General features: G+C 40.9%; 1 protein-coding gene across 4 annotated transcripts in view; it reads left to right on the top strand.

The window, feature by feature from the left end:
- The window catches only part of HPS1 (HPS1 biogenesis of lysosomal organelles complex 3 subunit 1), a 270,693-nt gene that overhangs the window by 52,554 nt on the left and 193,367 nt on the right, over positions 1 to 24,772 (top strand). For 3 of the 4 annotated variants that reach the window (XM_069239661.1, XM_069239657.1, XM_069239658.1), the window contains exons 4-5: positions 1,618 to 1,752; positions 14,265 to 14,407. In XM_069239661.1, the coding sequence (XP_069095762.1) occupies positions 1,618 to 1,752; positions 14,265 to 14,407 (278 nt within the window). The remainder of the gene's footprint in view (positions 1 to 1,617; positions 1,753 to 14,264; positions 14,408 to 24,772) is intronic. The other variant, XM_069239659.1, reaches the window with a different exon arrangement.

Here is a 24,772-nt window from a genome sequence, read left to right as displayed (position 1 = left end):
TCTGTGATGGATGGGTGTGGGGCGAGTGTGGAAGCCAGTCCTCAGCAGAGTGGCTGTTGAAAACACTACAATGAGTGCAGACGGACTCTACATGCTTTTTAGCTCCTTATTATTTCCCTGCCCTGGAGTTACTGTTACGCTAGTATTCACCATGCCAGAAGGTTTATTGGCTGTGATTGAGTAGTAGTCACTCGAAATCTAACCATGCTAAGCTGAAAATGCTTATGCATATGTAAACATGATTTACCTGCTTACGTTTAAGAATGATCTGGCATTCGGTACAGAAGCAGTACTGCCTATAGCATTCCATCTCTAGGCTTTAATGATGCAATAGCAAGAAAAGATGACGCACAGACAATATTTCACCATTAATGCAACCAAAGGTTCGAGAGAATTCTTGCATCAAGGAGTTCAGAGCTGCCTACCAAGATCAGGGGTGTAGTTTGGTCAGTAGGATTTGGGGAGGGGGTTGTGAAAGCTTCAAATTTCCCAACCATCATGTTGGATATCTTGTTAAACTCATTATATAAGAAGGAGGGCATGAGGGGTGTTCAGAGCAGTGTAAAGAGAGAGGAGGGTGGATTGATGGGGCAACTTAAAAAACAATACTTTTGGAAAAAATAACCTATATATTTAAGGCATTTAAAAAACAAGGATGAGAAAGTGTGTATGTGTGTGGGTGTGTGTGAATATGTGTGGTTGTGAGTGCATTTTTGTCAGTGTGGGTATGTTAAAATCCCAGGTGAAATCCAAAAGACTCTTCGCCATTCCCAACTGAAAGGATTTGTAACCCACTATGTACTACGGAATGCCTTTTTAGGAGGGTGTAACACCCCAAACACTCCCCGTCCCTTAAAGCTGCGCCTCTGACCACGATTCAGAAAATACCTCAAAACCCATTGCCTCATGCAATACCCACTAGCCCAATACTGAAAGCTTAAAATCTTCCTTCACGATCAATGAAGGCTTCTAACAAATCACAACCAACAAAACAAGAACTGAAGGAAAGAAAAGATTAATACCAGCCATATTATGTTTAGTATACAATCCTGAATGCAGATGTGAGAGCCACTGGGGCAATGTGTTAGGGTTATGTTAAGAACAAATCCATTCCTTAATTGAGGTGGCAAGCCAGATACAATCACAGGGGTTACAAACTACAAAGATACATTTAGTTTATAAATCTTGCAAATGATTTTAAATCACTAGATCTGTTATTATTGCAATAGGCTCCAATGGGTATAAGTTCACCACTACTATACTATATACTAAGTACATTGACAGAGTGAACATTATTATAGCTCTGCTTCTTACACAGTAGGGGCATAGCCACTGTGATCCATATGGACTATGTACACCTCTAGTATGTTATTCAGGTTGTGTGGGCAAAGAGGCAACTTCTTGAGAATCAATGAAGAAATGATGGTCTTCACAACCATTTTTCCATGATTATTATCTGGTGTAACCTACAGTTTTTTGGATTTAGCTACAAGTCAGCAAGTAGTATCCTTGGAGTTACATATACAGTGCTTTCTATTTTCTCTGCTATGCAACATGTAAAAAATGGGAAGCTACTCTGCTGTTTTACTAACGTAGATTCTTGTGTTTTTTTCGTAGGGTCCTTCATTTGCTGACAGCATCAACACACTCTTTGCCCCTTTGCTCATCTCCTGTGTAACCATCCTAGACAAACTCAAGGATATGTATACTTGTTTCACGACAGAGAATGGACACATTTGTGTGCTTCACCTGGTATGCCCTTACTAACCAAGGCATGTGTGCCCTGCCATAATGTGCATAAACATGTCTACTTTCCACAAAAATGTTCTCATCCTTTAAAACATAGCACTGAGTTAAAAAGCATTGCTCAGCTTAAAAATGTATTGTGTTCCATCAACAATCACACTAGAAGCAACATTATGTTTTTACAAGTGGCCTTTTAGTTTACCAGTTTATAAAATGTGAAGTAATGGGAAGGTTCAAGTGTTTTCTGGACAGATGGAAAAGGTTCATTTTGTGAACACTGCAGAAGTTTGATCTAAGGTCACTACGCTTTGGGCATGGTAATGACAATATTTAGAAAGCATTGGCAAAGCCAATAGGTCTGGTGTTGGCCTCCAGCCTTTCAGCAATTCTTTTATCACTATGGTATTGTTTTGGAAGGTGCCGGGCACACATTAAATAAAAAAAAAGAAATGGCTGAAGGTCTAAAAAATAAGTATGCATTACTTCAGCACTGAAGGGAACAACCTTGTGTGTGGATGTGCTCCTTGTGAAAGGGCAATATGCCGTAACCCATTATGCAGTCAGTCAGTGGCTAACAGTGCCCCTTGATTCATACTTGAGTAGGTGTAAGAAACATGTGAATGATAAAATCACAGACTAACGAATGAAGTCTGAATGCAAGCCCCTACAAGTAACTATGTTTTACATACTTTTAGTAAAATAAAATGCCTTGGCTAACGCAGGGCTGAAAAGTTATTGGTTTGGCATTGAGTGCTAGCCTCATCTTTGGGAAAGAAAGGAAGAAAGTAAAAAAGAAGGCAAAAAAGGAAGGAAGGTAGACGACAAGGGAAGGAAGAAGGTCAAAAAAAGAATTAAGGAAGGCAAGAGGGAACAAAGGAAAGAAGTGGAAAAGAAGGTAAGACAAAAGAAAGCTGGCAAGAAAGAATGAAAAAGGAATAAAATAAGGTAAAAAAAAAGGTAAGGAGGAAAGAAGAAAAAAGGAAAGACAGGTGGAAAGGAAAGAAAATAGATGGCAAAAAGGAAGAAGGAAAGAAAAATGGAAAAATACAAGAAAGAAAGTAGGAAGGAAAATAGTAATAAAGAAGGAAAAAATGAAAGAAATCAAAACATCAAGAAGACAACAAAGAAGGAACAAAGGAAAGAAGTTAAAAAAGAATATGAAGGGAGGCAAAAAGAAATTAGGAATGAAAGAAGGCAAGAAAGAAGGTAAAGGGCAATAAGGAAAGAAGGTAAGAAAAAATAAGGAAAGAAAGGACAAAGGTAAAGTAAGCAAAAAATAAAGATCCAAAAAAGAAAAAGCAAAGAATTAAAGCATAGAGAAAGAAAAAAATGAAATATACAGTAGAAAGAAAGAAAAAATGACAGAAAGAACCAAGAAGGATAAATTGAAAGGAAAAAGGAAAGAATAAAAAACAGAAAGATGGCAAAAAAAGGAAAAGTCAAAAACGTAAAAAGAGAAAGAATTAAAGAAGGCTTAAAGGAATGAAAGGAAAAAAAGAAGGCAAACAAGAAATAAGGAAAGAAAGAAAAAATGACAGGCAGAAATGAAAGAAAGAAGGAACAAAAGAAGGAAAGAAGAACAGTAAGAATAAAAAAAGGGCAAAAAAGACAGAAGGAATGTAAGAAGAGAAAAAGGAAAGAAAAACGATGGAAAAAAGGGCTCATAGTATAAAATATTGGATACTAAAACCCAAATTACGCTTCACCTATGTTGTAATAAAACTGTTACAAGTGTGCTGCAAAGGAAACGCAATTAAGTTTGGTTTTCTTCCTGGGCAAAGTTTTAAAAAAAACACTGGTGAAACCAAGTCCAGGAACACGCTATGATATACTGTGAAATAGCAACAATCCACTTCTAAAGGAATTTACAACAGCATTGGAAGGAGGCAGGAACTGATAAAGCTTGAATGTGCACTGAGCTCACTTCACATGCTTGGTAACACATGCACTAAAGGGAAGTACACATCAGGTAACAAGGGCACTAAAAAGAATTCCATTGTGTGCAATGACCACCCTGTGACAGAGCAAAGTGTAGTCAATGTGACGTTAACCAGAGACTTAAGTAGACTGACCCATTGCCTCATGCTGTACGCTGTAGTGGGTGGAAATAAAATTGGAATGACACAACAGAGCAGGGAATGAAGACAGGTGGCTGAAAGTCCCTTTAAGTGAGTATATTATAAATATTATTTTAGTAAAATCAAAAGATCTTGGCTAACACCAGACATAATAGGGGTTGTTTGTCATGGCTGCACTTCTAACCCTTGGTAGCATAAAACAATGGCTTGTGAAGTGAAGGTAGTGGGTCTGAGTGAATTTCTACATTTAAATCCTAATTGCCATAAACATTTCCAGGTATTGTATGGGTTCAGAAACCTCTCAAACTGTTCCAAGATTTAAAGGCTTACTTTTGCTTGGTGTTTACAAATATGTTCTTTAAATGTTCTGTGACAAAGGGCACGCTCTCTCACTGCCGTGTTGGCCCTGCTAGCCTATCCTCTTCTCCCCTCACCCCCACCATATCGCTCCTGCTAGCCAACATAAAGAAAGGTCTATCTCCTGCACTGTAAATCATTTTTTATGCCTACCGACATAGTCATCACAGAAGGAAAACTAGTGCACCGCACACTTTTTCCCTGATATTATGTCTATAGTGTCTTAGACATAGCACAAGGCCTGTCCGCTGCAGAACAGCACACATATCTACTGATGTATCTGACACTATGGATATATGGTTCTAATCTCTACAATAGGTAAATCATCTGTTAAGTCTATGGTGCTACATGATGACAGAAGGACTATCCCCTGCAATAAAGTAGATGGACTTCTGTATTGTTTGCCAAATGTAGCAGCCTAGCTGTTCGTGCTTTTCAGTAGTGAGTGTGTTGGTGCAGAAAAGCCACACCACACCCCTGCCACATTTATAAGTGGCGTACAATTTATGATTTTTTTTTGTTGGTGGGACTAACCACTCAAGTCAAGCAATTAAGTGCCAGAAACATAATAAATGTAGTAGGTGGAACCCACCAGAGACCCACAGACTGCACCACTAGACAACAAATCCAACTTAACATTATTTCTCAGACAGAATAACTGCAGCACTTTTCACAAGTTAGCAGGGTGAAACAAACTGAAGACTGCTTAGCACTTCCAAACAAACAAAGGGAAAGTACAACCCCCATCCCCCTGAAAATAGTGCCCACCGACACAGAACAATCAGAAATAACAAACCCACTGAAAAGGTTTCACATAAAATATTTTGTTGACGAGGCAGTAGGGGAAAGGCACTGTTAACGCGTCTCTCTATGTTAATTTATTACACATTAGGACTTGTTTTAGGCCAATGAATCTTTTTACCCAGTTGAGAGACACTGTAGGACGAGATAACTAATCAATATGTCAATCAATACATCAATAATGTCATCAGTATTTATCACAACAATACATTTCACCTTAGTCAATTCAATTCAAGACGCTACCATGACCTTTCAGTCATGAATAATCACACCAGTTTAGTAGAATTTTATGAATTTTATTCCATATTAATTACAATCTAAGATTAAGTGCGTTAATCTCAAAACCAAGAAACATAGCAACATAGTCACAATATGGCAACTTTGATAAGATTTCATTAAGGCAAGAATCACAAACATTAGAACATAGCACGGCGTAAACATAGATCGAAGTGTAGCAGAGTATCTGATATTGCGTCATTTCAACAAAGCATAGTCTCAGTCGTTTGTCTATTTGCATTAATTTTAGTGAACACCTCTCCTAACCACTGATTAGCATTCGCATGTTGGGCTTCATGCAAAACAATTTAGAACACCAATTTAGAAAACATCTAGCTATGGTCTCTGTCAAAGCAAGAAGTTGGTACCTAGAAAGGAAAAGCAAACAGACAAATTATAATTGCATTGTCATAATTACCCTCCAAAGATTAGGTCAGCGCACAGGTACAGTCTTCGTCTTCAGGACATCAGTCAAACGCCATCAGTCAGGACTTAACTAAAGGCAAAAGGGCACTTCCCTCATAAAGAGGAAAAGTGTAAATGGGCAGTCTAAGGGCAAGGATTGTTTAATAAAGTCTCAAGTCACCAAACAGAGTGACAGAGTTTCTGGATAAAATCAATAGCATTCCCTACCTAATGGTCCCGACCTTTCTGTGACATTGGTTTTTATCCCTTTTTCGTAGTACATTCCCCCAAAATTCTATTGGACATTTACTATACCCCACTATCTCTAACCTATCAAGTTTAACATTCGGTAATCCCAATTGTCACCCCATGTTATTTTAGAGATTGTTGATTGGTTTTCATAATTGACGTCTTCAGAGGTGGCACATCCGGCGTTACTTCATTTTTTGGCATCTCTTGGCACGCCTTTTGGTCAGCAGTTTTCGTTGTTCACCGGTCTAAGTGACCTTGTACATAACATTAATCTACACTTGTTTCAATATTTTTTAACATTCATTTCAGAGCACCAAAGATGCGCCTGGGAACGGATTTAATGTGGATACATTAGTCTTCCGAGTTTGAAGAAAAAGAACATTTGCAGGGTCATGGCCCCTTGTGAGTCAGCACACTGGAAAACAGGAAAATGCATTTAATATGAGAGCCGAGCAGCTAAACTGCAGCTCACGCTAAGTTAAAGCCTATGAAGAATTTCAATACAGTTTCAACAATACAAACGTTAATATAAGCATAATTGAACATAACATAAACATTTTATTCATCATTATTAGTTGCGTCTACATTGGTGGCCACTCCTCGTGGTCACAATTCCAGTACACGTTTAAGCAAAATCGCTATTATTATAGTTTTCTATGCAGTATCGTCACACATTAATATATAGATATTTTGTTCTAATATAGGTTATATAAACTACGCTCTCTCAGCACCATGACGATCCACAAAAACCATTGCAACGAGAAAGTTGTAATGAGCGAGCCCTCGTGTTCCACACAAACGGTGCTCTACTTTCGAAAGGTGGTAGAAAGGAGGCAGTGAAGAAAAGCATGCCCTTCCGTGAAGGAGTTAGTCTAGAACCCTATAGCCCAACTCACAATAAGCACACAGTGTGACAGTCCCTCCAGTGGGATGCAGCCTTCTGACACATTCCACGAAGCAGATTGAAAATCATGAAACTATCCAAACAATTCAGAAAAAAGCATGTTATAACACTGATGCGTTTATTCTAACTATGAAGAACTGTTGCATATCAAGATTAAGGGGGTCATTCTGACCCTGGCGGTCGCGGATGACGGAAGCACCGCCAACAGGCTGGCGGTGCTTCATAGCCCATTCTGACCGCAGCGGTAAAGCCGCGGTCAGAAAACCGGGGCCGGCGGTTTACCGCTGTTTTTGCCCCGGCTGGGCGAATCCGCCATGGCAGCGCTGCAAGCAGTGCTGCCATGAGGATTCTGACCCCCTTACCGCCAGCCTGTTTTCTGGCGGTTGTCACCGCCAGGAAGAGGCTGGCGGTAACGGGTGTCTTGGGGCCCCTGGGGGCCCCTGCAACACCCATGCCACTGGCATGGGCAGTGCAGGGGGCCCCGAACAGGCTTTTCACTATCTGCCTAGCAGACAGTGAAAAGCGCGACGGGTGCAACTGCACCCGTCGCACGGCCGCAACACCGCCGGCTCCATTCGGAGCCGGCTTCTGTGTTGCAGGCCTCCTTCCCGCTGGGCCGGCGGGCGCTAACCGCCCAGCGGAAAGACTTGGAATGACCGCCTAAATGCCGTTCACCATGTCAGAACTTGTCTTTCTTCCAACAATTAACCTACGCCTTGCGCCCTTAATGTAATCCGTTAAGTCAAGGACAAAGATGAAAGCCCTCTATTCCAGGCCTTAACATGACCACCACATTCTCACAAAATTTTGTACAAGAGCTAATATGTTCCCAATTTACGTCTGTCATGTCCTGTTTTGGTTTCACATTTGTACTGGTCCACGAACTTCTATGCAAGCACACAATTAAAGGTGTCTCTGATGTAGCTCCACTTAAATAGATCTTTGCCTCAATTCATAGACCTAACTCCGGTTGTGTAAAAATAAACATTAGCATCAGCTTAAAGCAGCTTTTGCAATAAACGGTTATAAACAGATCTGTCAGAGAAGGCTTCACTTTCCTAATACTATTTCTCAATTAGTTCAAAATTTCTGCTGCCACTGAAGTCCACGGTCTGTTTTCTGAATGTCATAGACCTTTGCCTGTTGTACCTTGTCTACCTTGAGGTGTTTTCTGAAAAAGAACCAAGTGATCAGAGTTTACTATACAGGACCCGGGTACCATGGAGGCAGGTGAGGGGCAGGCTGCCATAGTTATTTAATGTTGCGCAGTATTATATATTCTATGGCATTTGCTTTCATAAAACTGCATAAATCGAATTATGTTTTTTTCAAATATAAAAGTACATTATTTGAGGATGCGATTTTGGCAGTATTACCTGTTATTTCTCACTCCCCTATGATGCAGGGTGTTGTACTGACGTCCATAGGTTACAGTACATGGTGATCTGTGAGTACCCTGGGCATTGAATGCAGTATGTTGACTCAGTGTCACTAGAATTAAGTATAACGTTGGTGGATAGTGCCCAAGACAGAGTGCATTGTATTAGTTTAGCGGCATTGGAATGCAGTTCAATGTGGTGGGGTATTGCTGATGGATTCAACGTAGCAGCGTTGCTGTCTTGATGCACTAATAGAATAGTGTTTGTAGATCACAGTGCGCTGTTGTTTATTGATGTTCCAACAATGCAGTGGGGCATGGGAGGTTTGCTTTTTCTAGGATTCTGTAGAGTTTGCTGGGTTAGTGCATTGGAGTATGGCGAGTCAGTATCTCAAAGATGCAGTAAAGTCCAAGAATGGAGTCCATGGGATGTTGCATAGAGAACCAGTGTTTTTTTTTCGGATTAAAGAACCCTACCTTGGGGCACTGAAGTGGGATGTGTTAGCATGCCTATGGTAACGTGGTAGGTCATTGGTTGGAGCTTGCAGTGTAATTAGGATACAACATTATATTTTGAGTTTGTGCTACTAACATTCAATGTAGTGTCTCAGTTTTTTAATTTTTGTGTGTGGTGAATTAATGACCCTAGGTCACAATACAGTGTGGTGTAGTGGTATTGGAAGAATGAAGACATTTGTGGCGGGTTGGTTTTCCTACGTTTCAGTACAGTGCCTTGTATTAGCCTCTATAGTGTGCAGTGCAGTGGTTAATATCCCTGTCATTCAGTGTAATGTTGGTTAATGCTCTTAGGAGTCAGTACTGTGTAGTGGTTTACTGCTCCTATGACACAGTGCAGAGTTTTGGGTGAGTGTCCTCAGGAAGCTGTGTAGGTTTGTGGGCTATTGTCATAAGATCTAGTGTAGAGTGGTTGTGCAGTGGAAGTTTAACAGACCCAAAACAGCGATACTGTTACATCTCAATGAATCTCCTTTGCTTCCGCCCCTTTTGTTCTCTGCCTTTAGTGAAATCTAATACTTTTAGCTGCTAGCCTTACTGGATGGAGAACCTCCTACCCTTCTGAAGGAAACAAATAAGGCTGACTCCCTTGATGCAACCTAACAAAACCACATTTAAACAGAAGGATTACAAAGTCCGACAGGATACGGAGCCAGGAATGGAAATAATGCTCAAAAAAGAGAAATCCATACTTTCTTTAACTGTCAAGCTGATGAGGCAAAACATAACAAGTATCACCAAGCCAAGTTCCCAGGACTGGATCTTTAATCGGTTGTAAAACACAATAATGAAGAAGCATCCTGAAGTATTGCAATGTGTAGCACAAAAGTAATATTAGCCATTAATGCTGTGGTGTTATGATACTCTACAGCTCTTCACCCAGCAATGCTGTGTAGCCATTGTGGATTGCGAAAGAATAGCTGTAGCAAAGTTGATTCTGTGCCCCCCATGTGCCAGAGCCCCGTTTATAGACGTGGAAATGGGAACACTTCCTGAAAGCGAGCATGCAGGCACCAGCAGCCAAGGATTAGCAGAGGAAAGACATGGAGGCACCAACAGCTGTAATAGATATACACTTGTCCGTGTTCTTCCAGGGAAGAGCTGTTTGTAACTTTCGTACACTGGAAACAAATGTTCACACTTTAGGTTTTCTTGTAAGGCAACTATTTTTAATGTGTTCATCCTTTCCTGGCTATCGTGATATAATCGAGTGAGGTTGCTGCAGATCTTCATTCAACAGTTGTATTTCATCCATAATGTAGCACAAAGAGCACACATCTTCTTTACTTTGTGCTTCATGTGCAACACGAAAAACTTTACTTAAGAGTGGATTTCACATAAAAGTAAGATATATCAGATAATGCACACCACCATATGTACTGCACGTTTGTAACCTAATAGGGTACCACGGATGAAGGCTGAGTTTCTTGGCTTGCAATATTCCTTTCTGTGCATGGTAAAGAGTATTCCATCAATTTATTCTTAATCACCCTTATTATTGGATGCTGGGCAGATGTGGAATTGGCACTAATTCAACCCATATATTTCAAGTTAGTAGTAATGTCACAGCTAGGCTATGATCAGGAATGCTATGTATAAATTGTCATTTTGTATTCTGTAACTGCTAATGTAAATGTGCAGGCGCCACTTCACATTTATGACTTTTATTTAGGCTAATCCTAAAGACTTTCATACAGGAATTTTCCTTCAATAGTTATTAAACTGCTAGTGACTGTACCTTGGAATTGTTGGCGCTAGGTTTTTAACTTTAGGCAATGCCTCTGTACGACAGAACTGACTTAGGTGTGGCTACCCACCTTCTCGTCCTCAAAGGTTCTCGGCTTGCAGCTACCTGTTGAAATCTGCTTTCCTGATGCGAAGTGAGCAAATCATGTTGCTATGGGCTGTCCAACCAGCCAGCAGGTGTGGGCCAGAAACACATTTGGTACCGAATCAAGCAGTATGTGGATTATTTTGTTCTAATCACATAGAATGAGTGATTTATCTCCTAATGTCAGAACTTTTTGTCACTGTGTCATAGTGCACAAGGAGCCTGCAACAGCGCTAATCAATTACTTGATTCCCTACATCAATTGTTTCCTTTAAATGCACTTTTCAGAGACACCCCCACCCAAAAGAAAAGTGCCATTCTGTATTATTACTAGAGGACCACTTTTGTTTAAATGTATTGCCTGACCAGTTCTGTGTCATAACCAGCACAAAACCCACTAGAACCTTTTCTTCTCGTTCTAAGTGGAGTTTCTTATCCTCATCCCAAACACTATTGTTCATTTTCTATGGTGACTGATCCCAGTAATATTCATGTTTTTCACTCAAGAGGACTAGGCCCCAAATATAACTCCAAATCATTGTTAAACCTTTTTTTTTTTATTGTTGGTCTGTGCCCCCCCATGAAGTATGCATGGATGTCCACACATTGATCAAGGTGTGCCTTCTACCCACAACTTACATATTACCCTTTGTTGTCATTGAAAACCAATCCAGTATCTGCAACAGTGAATGTTTTTCAAAAAATGTACTTACATTTGTAATTATTAGCTAAACCACAGAAATTCAATGTTATAGTTATAGTTAATTTAAGTAACTACAACTCATGCCCTACGGTAGCTATAACTTGCGCTCTCTCCATGCACAGTTTTCTCATGAATAATTTTACTGCAAATGGTACAGTGATATTATCAATAATGTCATAGAAGATGTCATGAGTGATGTGATATCTGGGGTAAACAGCAGTGCATGGCGAGGGCGTGAGTTATAGTTACCTTGGGGCACAAGTTATAGTTACTTGAAATAATCATAACAATTGAAGGCGGGAGGGAGACCAAAACATGAGGCCCCACTCCCCCAATACTTATTGTCCCTGCCTCCTCCACCCTATGCATTTCAAAGGGTTGGGGGGGGCATGTGCCCCCCTCCCTGAGACTTATTAGGCCTTGGGGACCCCATGGCCTTTTTTTTCTTAAAGGAGATGGGGATCCCAAAGCCCCCCTCCATGAGCCATGATAGGCCCCAGGGAGCACTCTATGTGGCTGAAACAACAAAAAACGGGGAGTGGGCTTCATGGCCCCTCTCCACAAGCCTTATAAAGGCCCAGGGACACCATCCTTCAGGGCCATATATATATATATTTTTTAAAGGGACTGGGTCGTGTGCCCCCCCCCCCCCCCCTATTATGGCCCTGGGGACTTCACAGCCCCGGGATGATATATATATATATATTTATATATATATATATATATCAGCACTTCGGAACGGCGTACCCTTCCTGCACCAGAACGCCAGCGGTGCCAAGGTACGTGACGCACGCCAACACGTCTATTATTCCACACTCTCTTCCCAAAATCCAGAAGTACGGCACTCCACAAGTGTTAAGAGTATAGTGGTTTATTTACACACAGGAACGCCTTTCGGCGTCACCACCTTTCTCAACCTGGTGGTTGCCATCTTGGCTGACATTATATATCATGTGATCACGTAAGAAAATCACTTAGTACAATTTTAACATACTCTTCTCAAATAAACAAAAAGAAATTATATCATAAATCTTAATAATTCCTGCTGAATGAAGTGCATGTATATATACATGCAACCTATAATCCTTCTATACAAGACTTTTCTTTAAAGCATCTGAGTCAGAACATAATGATGGCTATAGACATAAATAAAACTTGTCAACTACCGCAATATGTTGAAATACATAATCTTTTCATGCAGGGATGCTTATCTCATCCTTCATGTTTGTCCATAAATGATACATATTGAATCCATATTTTCTTCTCAACTTGTCAGATATTAAAACACGGACTATCTACCATTATTAACATGTTTAGTACAAATTAATGTACTGTGTTATATATCGAAATATACTTCACATGGGAGTTCAAAGGGATCATTAGTCCATAATTAATTAGAACTCGGGGACATGAATCAATAGTGTTAAATTATCCTCTATTTTTTATACAGCTTAATGAAGATAAATATATAATTTTTCACTGCTATTCAACCCATTCGGCTCCTTAGTGTCCAATGCTATTATGTATCTCGACTCCAACTTACGCAGTTTCTTTTCTCTGTCTCCACCTCTGGTATATTTGGCTACCCCATCTATCATACTATAACTCAGTTCTTCAACTTCGCCTCTGTGAATATCATGCATATGGCGAGCAACTGGATAGGTGTCATCTTTATTTTGAATAGCCCTCAGATGTTGAAGAATCCGTTTATGAACCTGTAATTTAGTGCTGCCTACATACATTTTCGGACAACTACATCTTAGGATATATATCACAAAGTCACTTTTGCACGTGTATCTTCCCTTGATAGTATGGGCTATTTTATTCCCCAATGTCACTGTTTTAATATTCTCACCATTCTTACAAGCTTTGCATCTGGGGATTTGTAAAATCCATCCTGGGTATTGAGCCAGGTTTTACTGATGCCTCACATCACTCTTCACCAACCTATCTTTCATCGATTTTCCTTTTCTATAAGTTAACTGAGGCAGCAGACCATCAGTAAAACCTGGCTTCATACCCAGGTGAGAATATTAAAACAGTGACACTGGGAAATGAAATAGCCTATACTATCAAGGGAAGATACACATGCAAAAGTGACTTTGTGATATATATCCTAAGATGTAGTTGTCTATTTTGCTTCTATGAATTACAAAATGAAACAGCCTTTATGTTTATCTGTCCAATACTGTCTGACCCAGCTGCTGTGTGTTTAAATCCCAAATGTAACATGCTACTGAATTGGTGACTCTGCCTTTTCTGATAAATGTATGTTATAGAGTTTTTTACATTTTTAGTACTATTTTATCTTTAAAATGTAGTGTAGCATGTGGATTATACTAAGTAAAATCAATTTCATTTGAATATCTGTGATTAACCAAAACTCCAATAAATTGCCATTGGTGGCCTAATGCAAACTATATTTCTTTGGTGGCAGCTCATGCCCACTTTTGAAATGTAAGTAATAATTTGTGTGTGTGTGTGTAAATATATATATATATATATATATATATATATATATATATATATATATTTGCATGTCTTCACAATCCATTCCAAATTTCGAAATGTTGTTATGTCTGATACTTTGTGAGTGGTTAATACAATTATCTTTTGTGATTCATGAATAATGTACACTTGTGCATACTAAAGCTATTTTCAGCCAAATATCTACGCTATTCCTGGTAAAAATCCTTTGTGTGTTCTATGTTTTTATTACTTCTGCTGCTTTTCTAGTTTGTAAATAATTTCATAGAGAGGAGTCATAACTATTTCAATATGCAAAATTACTTTCCTCATTTGCCCTCTTCAAACTTAATTTGAACAACTCATACCCACCATGTAAAGGTAGCCAAGGTTTCCAGATATGCAAATATTTGTTTCTTAGTATAAAGTCAAAACCTAAATGTGCATTTTGTTTCACACCCAGCTTTCAAGACACAAAAGCCAAAAGAATGTGCATGAGCAAACTTTAATTTTTTACCCTATCATTTCTAACCAAAATTTTACTTTTTCAGTTTGGAGAGTGCATGTTTATTGCAGTGAATGGAGATGGAGAAGAAAGCGAGGATGACTTGCGCAGGAAGCTCTATGTCTTGAAGAGACTCTGTGAGGCGTACTTCGGCCTGGTCACCATTGATGGCAGCCTTATTAAGAAGGAGTATGTACATATCTAAATCAATCATTTTGTGCTACCATTTTACTTGGACCAGTGCTAAACAAATTTGGTGACAAACTCTCAAAATGTATTTTGTAGATGTAGTGATGTGGTAGTTAAATAGTACCAAAGTTAACTTTTTGAATAATAGCCTCCAATGTCAAGCCCAAACACAATACTATGACACAATAAGTTGATCTTGTCATTGCTCTCTCTGTCCTAGTCGACATGTTATTTCATGCAAAATGACCCTACCTTATCCACAATATCATTCATCTACTGCCTGTTACTTCCAACTCATCAAACTGCCACAGAAAAACAATTCTGTAATGCTCTATACATATATTCTTCCACAAAATACTTATCTTAGTATTTATGCAGGTACACACCAGTGACACAAACAATTGGCATTTCATGGTAATCCCACAATCAATTTATTGTGTACTTATCTACTCATTCCTGACAGCTGAAAATACAACACTACTATAATTCAGGGGCCTTATCTAATTCTCTCTTACACATCTCATCCCCCCACTTTCTTCAACAGTTATTGCACTTTTTCCTTATCCATTAAACATGACTGCATATATAGTACAGGTTTCAGCCATTTAGTCCTTCAAAAAATCTAAACATAAGACCAATTGGCTTTAATGTCCAAATCATAGCAACGCATGACCTATTGATTCATATAAAAAGGTTCATGAAAACTTTCTCCTGGAAATGAGCAGTGAGTAGGAAAAGAAGAACGGTAGCTGCACTCGAACATTTCACGGACATGAATGCATTTTACAGATCACAAGGTTTAGTGAATATGGCGAAGAAATCTGCTAGCCACAGGAAGGATTCCTATATTTAACTTATAACTATGCTAGCCTAGCAGAATTTTGTAATACAATGAAGAAAGAAATTAGGAGATCAGAATTGATAATGTTGGTCTAGGAACATTGGAATGTTGTTCAGAGATTGCCTGTTGGTTCTTCTTAACGTCTAATCAAACGCGTAGTGTAAATAAAACGGCTAGAAGTGGTACTTGCCAGCAGGCAACTATACAGATTGCCCACCATCACTGAAACAGTGGGTGTTCTCCTTCATTCAATGTATTGAAAAAGAAGACACATTATAGATTGTAATTATCTCCCTGTCAACTCCCTCATGCCATTTGTTTTAACTCTCACTTTTATTCCACATCGTTAATGAACTGTCCTCCCCCAACGTCAACAACATCCCGCCCTCACAGGAACTCTGCGACTCCCTCGCTGCATTCTTCCACAGCAAGATCGCCGACATCCACAGCAGTTTCAACACCCCGACCACGCCCACCACCATCACCACACCGAACCCAAGCACCACCAACCTCATCACCGCCTGTACCAACGTCAACGACGACGAAACACACAAGACCTTGAACTCCATCCACTCCGGATCACCGACCGACCCCTGCCCCCACCACATCTTCAACAAAGCCGACTCCATCATCACGCCCCAGCTCCGCAAGATCATCAACATCTCCTTCGAAACGGGCACTTTCCCGGAATGCTGGAAGCACGCAGAGATCAACGCCCTCCTCAAAAAAAACCAAAGCCGACCCCAAGGACCTTAAGAACTTTCGCCCCATCTCCCTCCTCCCCTACCCAGCGAAAGTCGCAGAAAAGATGGTCAACCTTCAACTGACACGCCGCATCGAAGACAACGACATCCTCGACCCATCGCAAACCGGATTCAGACAGAACCACAGCACCGAGACCGCCCTCATCGCCGCCACGGACATCAGACACCAACTCGACCATGACGAAACCTCGGCCCTCATCCTCCTGGACCTCTCAGCGGCCTTTGACACGGTCTGCCACCGCACCCTACTGACACGCCTCCAAGAAGCCGGTATCCAGGATAAAGCCCTAGCCTGGACCGCATCTTTCCTCTCCGGTAGAACCCAGACCGTCCGCCTCCCGCCTTTTCGCTCAGAAGCCAACAACGTCATCTGCGGCGTCCCCCAGTTCAACATCTACATGGCCCCCCTCGCACAAGTGGCCCGCCGTCACGACCTCAAAATCATCTCCTACGCCGACGACACCCAGCTCATCCTCTCCCTCACCAACGACCCCGCCACCGCCAAAGCCAACCTCCACGAAGGTATGAAAGCAGTCGCCGACTGGATGAGGAACAGCTGCCTGAAACTGAACACCGATAAGATGGAAATCCTCATCCTCGGAACATCCCCCTCCACCTGGGACGACTCGTGGTGGCCCACCACCATTGGAACAGCACGACACCCACCGACCACGCTCGCAACGTGGGATTCATCCTCGACTCCGCTCTCTCCATGGACAGACAAGTCAACGCCGTCACCTCCTCATGCTACAACACCCTCCGCAGGATCTACAAGTGGATCCCGACCGACACCAGGAAGACAGTGACCCACGCCTTCGTCAGCAGCAGATTGGACTACGGCAACGCACTCTATGCAGGAATCCCAGCAAAGCACCTCCGACGACTACAACACATCCAAAACGCCTCCGCCCGACTCCTCACCAGCACCCCCCGCCACAGCCACATCACCCCACTCCTCAAAGAGCTCCACTGGCTTCCCGTCGACAAGAGGGTCACCTTCAAGCTCCTCACCCACGCACACAAGGCACTCCACAACGCCGGCCCTACCTACCTGAATAGCAGACTCAACTTCTACACTCCGACCCGCCAGCTACGCTCTGCAAGCCTCGCCCTTGCCACCGTCCCCCGCATCCAACGAACCACCTCCGGCGGCAGATCCTTCTCCTACCTCGCCGCCAAGACCTGGAACACGCTCCCTACCTACCTACGGCAGACCCAAGACCTACTCGCCTTCAGAAGACTCCTCAAGACATGGCTCTTCGAGCAGTAGCAGTTACACCCTCCCTCCCCCCTTAGCGCCTTGGAACCTTAACGGGTAAGTAGCGCGCTCTATAAATGTATGTGATTTCTTTGCTATTTGTAACATAGACTACTGCTTTTCACAAGTTGCTCCTTTTATTTTTGCAGGGGTAGTTCTGATGATGTGGATTTGTTCTGGGCTGGTGTGATATGGTGAATGATTTATTGATTAAACAATGTTTTATAGGTTGCAATGTGGCTTACAGTCAATATACATGTTATTCACAGGATTCTTTGAATAGAGTTTTAAAAGAAATAGTCTGCACAAAAATGTTTTATGAAAGATCTCTGTGCGACTACATCTGTTGAATATAACAATGAGTGTTTCTTTTTCCGTACAAGATTTACCTACTATAAGCTTACAGTTTTTTGTACGGAGGTCTCTATATCACAGCCACTATTGATTGATTCATGTTCAAACTTACGTGTGTTAAGGTTGCAGATCAGGACATTCAGTGCGTTTTATTCTTTCCATTTTTGCAGACTATATTTATGTATTTAGCTTTCAAGCGGACTCTCATAGCCCTGATATGATTTCTGTACTGTGTCTACCCTATGACATGTAGATCTGGCTAGCTACAGCTTTATCAGTGCACCAGAGCCGAAACAAACAAAAAATGACACAGAGGAACCTTTTGTTGCTCTCTTTCAATCACTAGTTGCTTTGGGTCAGCACCTTCAGCCATTGCTTGATTAAAGCACTGTTTCTGGCAAAGATTATGATCAACCAACATCAAATACAAAGAGTCCCAAACTGTGGGCTCCCAAGTGAATACCTCTGCTGCCTGCTGGCATGACTTTGGGGTAAATCTGTGTAGAATACATGGGAAAGCCTGAGTGAGACCGATATGTGCATTCCCCAGCCATCTACAGAGTTGTAAAGAGTGATGCCTGAGAACTGGATCTCTGACTGAGGAGTGTGCATCAGAGGCCCTATTACAAATAGGATACACTGTCTCTGTTTGCGTCATGGCGCACATTAAAACAGGTGTGCCAGACGCAAACTGAGAAAGTGCACCCTATTACATTGAATGCGCTGTACCCAGGGCAGCCTCCAACTCGTGCTGCACTTGGGGGAGTGCATTCAAGTGAAAAACGGAGCAACTTTGAAGCAGCAGCTCCGTGTATCACTGTGCAGGCAACATCTCATCTGCACTTTTAAGAGGGATTAGAGACCCCCTTGCAGGCGGATGCAGTGAGTGATTGAACCAGCCTGCAACAGAATGACTGGGGCATCCATAGGACCCACTTTCTCCCCTCCAGAGGGTTGCCATCAGGGGGCGCACTGTCAAATTCTTTGCCTCTATGTCCACATCTATGATACGGGGTGGGCGCAGAGGCAAAGGAATTTCCTCATTTGCAGGGGGTCACGCCCCGATGCAAATGAGGGAACACTCTCTGGTGATATCGCTGGCACTCATGTAGCACAAGCACTATCTGTATTACAGAAAGGGCTGCACAAGCGTCTGCGGCCCTTTCTGTACTACTAAAGTGACCCAGGGACAAGCAAAGCTGCTTCCTATCAAGCTTAGCTTTGTTGAGCCTTTCCAAGCACTAATACAAGTGTTCTACCATGGCATCTTGTATGGTCAATTCTTATTAAATTTATTTTACTACTTTTCTCTGGATATGCAGATCCTTTGTGACTGATCTTTAATCCTGTATTCTTTGAAGCCCTACTCTTTAACTCAGATTCTGGAAATTGTGCAGTCCTGATGATGATTCACAGATTGATCTTTATCAAGTCAAAATGTCAACATCATTCAGTTGGCGTAATCAGATTATCTTCTGGACTAATTTACAATTATTTACTTGGTCCTGTACCTACTGGATTCTTGTTCCATTTGCATATATTCTTTCTTTTTTGGGCCAAAATATTTTCACAACAATTGATGTGCACATTGTTTTGGTTGTGTTTCACTTGTACATAGTAATTATCTTGCATATTACACATATAATATATGCTGTAATATATGAATTGAATATTTTCCCACTAGATAGTTTCTTTGGAGTCATTAAAATATTTTTTTAATAATCCTTCATAACGAGGAGTCTGATCAATCAGGCATAATATCATGAAATCGACTCAACACTCTACTAAGCCTTTAATCACCTTCTTCCAACAGTGAGCTATCAAATGTATTTTGAATTCTTCGTATGAGTGAGTTGTTACTTAGGTAGAGGTAGAATCCATTTCCTTTACCCATACCAGAATGTAGGGTCTTATTTGGCACTTTAAAGCCAAGTGGGAAGACGAGGAAAGAATGACTGTGGCAGATTTGTCTGTGGAGAAAATGGTATCTTCGGTACCCCCGGGACCATTAAAATATTTGTACTCTATAGACAATTAGTACATGATTCACAAGCGTGAAAAGCTAAACATTGTGTTCTTCTAGATGGGTAATTGATATTGTCTGATGATTATAAAATTTCTCTAGAGAACAGCTACAGATCCATACGTGCAATAGATTTCTAGTCAATGCACTGCTCTGTACTTGCTCGATTGGTTGAAGTATTATTGATATGTACATTTGTATCTGTAACCTTTTTTCTGCACATATAGGCATGCTGAAAACAATTTGCTTTAGTTACTTCCACATACTTAATTCATAAAACCAGGATGCTGTTTTTTCTGATGTAAATTACCCAACCTGATTCAAAGAACCAGGATGTGTGAATGTTATGATTGTAAATCACACTTCCAAAGATTTTGAATTTGCCAGTTTGACATCTTTTCCACTGCTGTAAGTACAGAGTTATGGGCAAGAGAAAGGGTATACATGGTGATCTGGCTAAAAGCAATGCATAGACTCAAACCATTAAGTATTTTGTGGTATTTAAAAAGCACTTTGCACCTACCTTGTCCCTGCAAGTACACTTAAAATAAAACTCCAATGTATTAAAAGAAAAGGGACTTTCCCATATTGCAATTAAGTAGAGCAGAATGTGTCTCTACATAGGTACTGTTTTTTAATAAATCTGACTGGGTACATTTAACCTATTGAAAGTACTCCTGAAAATCTACAAATGGGGTACATTTCCAAGAGTATTCCTGGGAATCTTTGTGAATCGCATAACAGTAGGAATATATTCCACATTTTTGAGGCTGCCTAAAGGTGCAGATTTATACCTGTGCCTTATGCTTCTTCCTGTGATGTCTGATTGCCATGGTGAGCAAATCCCTCTTTTCATTTCACTTCTTTCTTGTAGCATGGTGTTTAAACTTTATATTTGTTAGGATGTTCTGACTGACTTGTTTCTGGATCTAGATTAAGGGTACTTAGTGTAGAGATGTGTGAGCTACACTTACTAACTTGAACTGCGTTTTTTGTATGCTGGGAGTTAGTGTGCCAGTATGTATGATGTGACATAATTCAAATATTTTTATTAATGGTTATTATAAATGCAGTATTTTGTACTGTGTAGAAATCAAACATTGTAGTGTGGAGAGCAGGAACTAAATCACCACTTTGTGAAATGAGATTAGGTATTCCACCACTTGCCTCCTTTGTCAAAAAAGCTAACAGTCAATGGATAAGAACTGGTAGTTCAGCAGTGATCATATCAGTTTATCAAACCAGATTGCCAGCATTATTGTGAAAAGTCTTTATGAATTTAGAATACCTCAACATTCTATATACATGACAGCCATAACTTCAATGACTGTGCTGCAAAGTGAATAATTATGCTAATAAGTCTTCCTGTCATCTTTTGATTTATCATTCAAAGATCAGTTTACATATATATGTGGAAATCCAACCATTTTTCCAAATGTCAGTTTATGAGTTTTGAAAATACACACATTTTTCTCTTGAATGTAGGCATATCAATTTTCAGATACTTATCTGAATTCAACCAGCCAAACACTTCTAATATAGTAAGTTGGGCTGCATACAGGAGAACTACTTACGGGTTGCTGGAGAGCGACCAGTAACTCATGAGCTACTCATTGGAGAAACCTGTTTTTATCCAGTTTACTAACTGACTTTATACAGGAATGAAACACTTATGTATTTCTTTCATGTTAGGACTAACACTATAAGTATGCACCAGAAAGCACTTGTGGTAGTTAATAAAGTTTGGGATGGAGGGGAACCACCTGTGAACCAAGATGTTTGTTTCCTATTTTGACAAAATTTAGTCAAACCATTTATTGCTGAGGTCAGGCAGAGTAAGTAGTAGTCCCTCAATTGTATGGCAGCAAGGACTATTTCCTTCCTAGTTGACTTAAACCTGAGATATTCTTGGCTTTCACTACCTGATGCAGTTAGGAGCAGATTACCTTCTTTAGTAGCTTGAGAGAGAGTTTAAAGCCAGCTAGAGGGCAGTAGTGACTACATTGGTTGACTCAAGGACCAATTTCTTTGATGCAGTAGAATGAGCATTTGTATGCATGACTTGTTGACCCATCTTTGTTCACTGATTGATTCTTTAGTTTGCTTTGAGAGGTGATCAGGATGGGGATGGCCACAACACTTTAGGTAATCTAATGTGGTTGGTATCATTCACCATTTGGGATGGCCTCTGTCTACATAGGAATTTCCTCGTAAGGTGACATGGCCAAAATGTTATGCTATTTGAGGGTTGTTGAGAAGAGGTGTGAGTTGCATTACATTTTTTTAGAGGGACAATTAAGACAGGTTGATGGTTTGAAACGGGAAGTGCCCACTCTCAAAAAATTTGTTTGAAGCAGAACTCAGTTAAGGGGCAGTGTGAGGACGACAATCAGTTATTTGAAACCTCTAATATTGCTTGGTAAAGCTCACATGGCTTGCTGTTGGCCACTTGGGTATGAGTGAAGCAAATACATTGTTGCTGCAAATAATACTGCTGCAGCAATTATTATTTTGGTGGCTTCCAGATTTGTTGCTGATTGTTAACATCTCTTATTAGGTCAGACTGTAAGTTATCTCATTCCAGGTTGTCTGCGGTGTAAAGAGGAGTAGCTAATCAGTGTAAAGAGGAGTAGCTAATTTGGCACTGGTTAACAAACATGTGCATGTGTAAAAGGCTATGGCGGCAGTAGCTATTCAGAGAATGGAGTTGAATAGGGAAGTAATTGTCTCACATGAGTGATGGATCTGGATAGCCAGCAGTTAGTTTTTAAGTTTTTTTAAATTTGATAGCAATAGTAAATGCACAGTCACACAATTGTTTTGTGAGAGGACTGGAACATTAAAATGCAGTTGTTTACCAGTAATTGTCTGGCTAGATCTAGAATGTCTGAGATCACCAAGATATAAAGTAAGCACAGGTAGTCTGAGCTTCAGTTTATAATTGTGTTCCCTAGCAACATTAGATCCCCTGGGTCACCATTGCCATACACTCATAGGACACATCTGGTGTTTCATTAAAAAGAAAGCTCAGTTCAGCTCATTAATTATTTCAACCAACAATACATTGGAATCCTGGCACTTGGAGCCTTGCTAAAATAGTATGGAGAAGCTGCCTACCATTGCATGATGCAACTGCACTTGAACAGAAAATGGTAGACATGGGGAATTAGTGGTCAGAGAAAATTCCAGTCTATACCTTAAATAAGGATTTACAAATGCAATATGTGCCCGGCTACGCTCTGCAATTATTCCACTACTCTGTAAACAGGCCGTACTAGCATTAACTTTTAGGATGTAAAATGTATTTACATTCTTGCTTAACCCCACTGTATGATGACTGTACACAGTATGCCAGAAATTACCACTATTAGACCAAGGCCAGCGTGATGTCAGGACTGGGATCATCAAGCCATTCATATGCTAATAATATGTATTTTGGTGAGGGGATTAAATATGCATGTACCTTATCTTATATGTCCACTTGCACTGGTTTGTTCCTTCACCAAGCATGCTGTCATTTTTATACATTCATAATAACATTTGTATCTTGGAACCATCATGCAATGGCCTCCAACAATATACCATCTTAATAAAGGTGCTAATATTATATAGGCCTGGGCGTAGATCATGGAGTTTCACTCCATGGAATTCTGTTGAGTTACAGAACAACTCATCAAGATTCTGCGGATCTCCGCAGGTGGGCAGAATCGGGCATGTCACGCTGTTTGCTCCAATCTTTAGTGCTGGGAGCCTCTTCCGTGTTGTAAAATCTGCACAAACAGCACACACAGTGCACCAGGGGGCACTGCTTCTTTCTGCCCTTTGAGTGGATTTTCTACTCATACAGCAGCTTTCTCAACATGAAAGATTGCAACCGGCCGCAACCACCTCATTGAGAAATCTCATCAGGAGGTGTTTCGGCACCTGAAAATCATGCTAGGGGATGCAAATTCTCATTTGTGCTTGCTAACTGAATGTTGGTAAGCGGCGCATGAGAAAAAACTCTGCCACACAGCAGTTGGCAGAGTTTTGTCAGAACTCTGCGCTAACTCTGTGCTCTGAGTGGAACGTGTAGAGGGCAAAACTCTGTGCAATCTGCCAGTGGAGCAGAAGTTTTTGCCACCCCAGGTATTATAGCAGGTGTGTGCAACATTGTGTAATGGATGCCCGCGAAATGTCTAGAACTACCTCTTTTTTCCAATAGATTTCTATAATGTGACAAAAATCGGAAAGATTATTGTGTCATGGATGCCCACACTGTGTCAAAAGGTACCACCGTTTACCTGGGTGAAGATTACGATAAAGTTGGATACACACCACTGTCTAGTGGATGCCCACAGTATGTCATGAAGTACGACCATACTGCCAGTATCACCAGTGTACTGCTGTCAAGAAAGACCACTGTTGTGCGATGGCCCATATTTTACCAGCAGAGGCAATAAGCACCATAACATGCTTAGCCACAGTTGGCTAAGAATTGGTCACATTTGTTCCAGAGCCTGCATTTTACCATGCTGGGCAACACAAAATCTCAATCTCTCTCTGTAGGAAAGTACCATCTTGCCTGGCATGTTACCCCCATATTTCACTGTATATATGTTGTTTTAGTGTATGTGTCACTAGGACCCTGCCAGCCAGGGCCCCAGTGCTCATAAGTGTGCCCTGTATGTGTTCCCTGTGTGATGACTAACTGTCTCACTGAGGCTCTGCTAACCAGAACCTCAGTGGTTATGCTCTCTCTGCTTTCTAAATTGTCACTAACAGGCTAGTGACCAATTTCGCCAATTCACATTGGCATACTGGAACACCCTTATAATTCCCTAGTATATGGTACTAAGGTACCCAGGGTATTGGGGTTCCAGGAGATCCCTATGGGCTGCAGCATTTCTTTTGCCACCCATAGGGAGCTCTGGCAATTCTTACACAGGCCTGCCACTGCAACCTGAGTGAAATAACGTCCACGTTATTTCACAGCCATTTACCACTGCACTTAAGTAACTTATAAGTCACCTATATGTCTAACCTTCACCTGGTGAAGGTTGGGTGCTAAGTTACTTAGTGTGTGGGCACCCTGGCACTAGCCAAGGTGCCCCCACATCGTTCAGGGCAAATTCCCCGGACTTTG

The sequence above is a fragment of the Pleurodeles waltl genome, chromosome 6 (genome assembly GCF_031143425.1).
Source record: "Pleurodeles waltl isolate 20211129_DDA chromosome 6, aPleWal1.hap1.20221129, whole genome shotgun sequence".
Taxonomy (NCBI): Eukaryota; Metazoa; Chordata; class Amphibia; order Caudata; family Salamandridae; genus Pleurodeles; species Pleurodeles waltl.
Note: the sequence above shows the minus strand (reverse complement) of the source record. Positions and strands in the feature narration are given on the sequence as shown.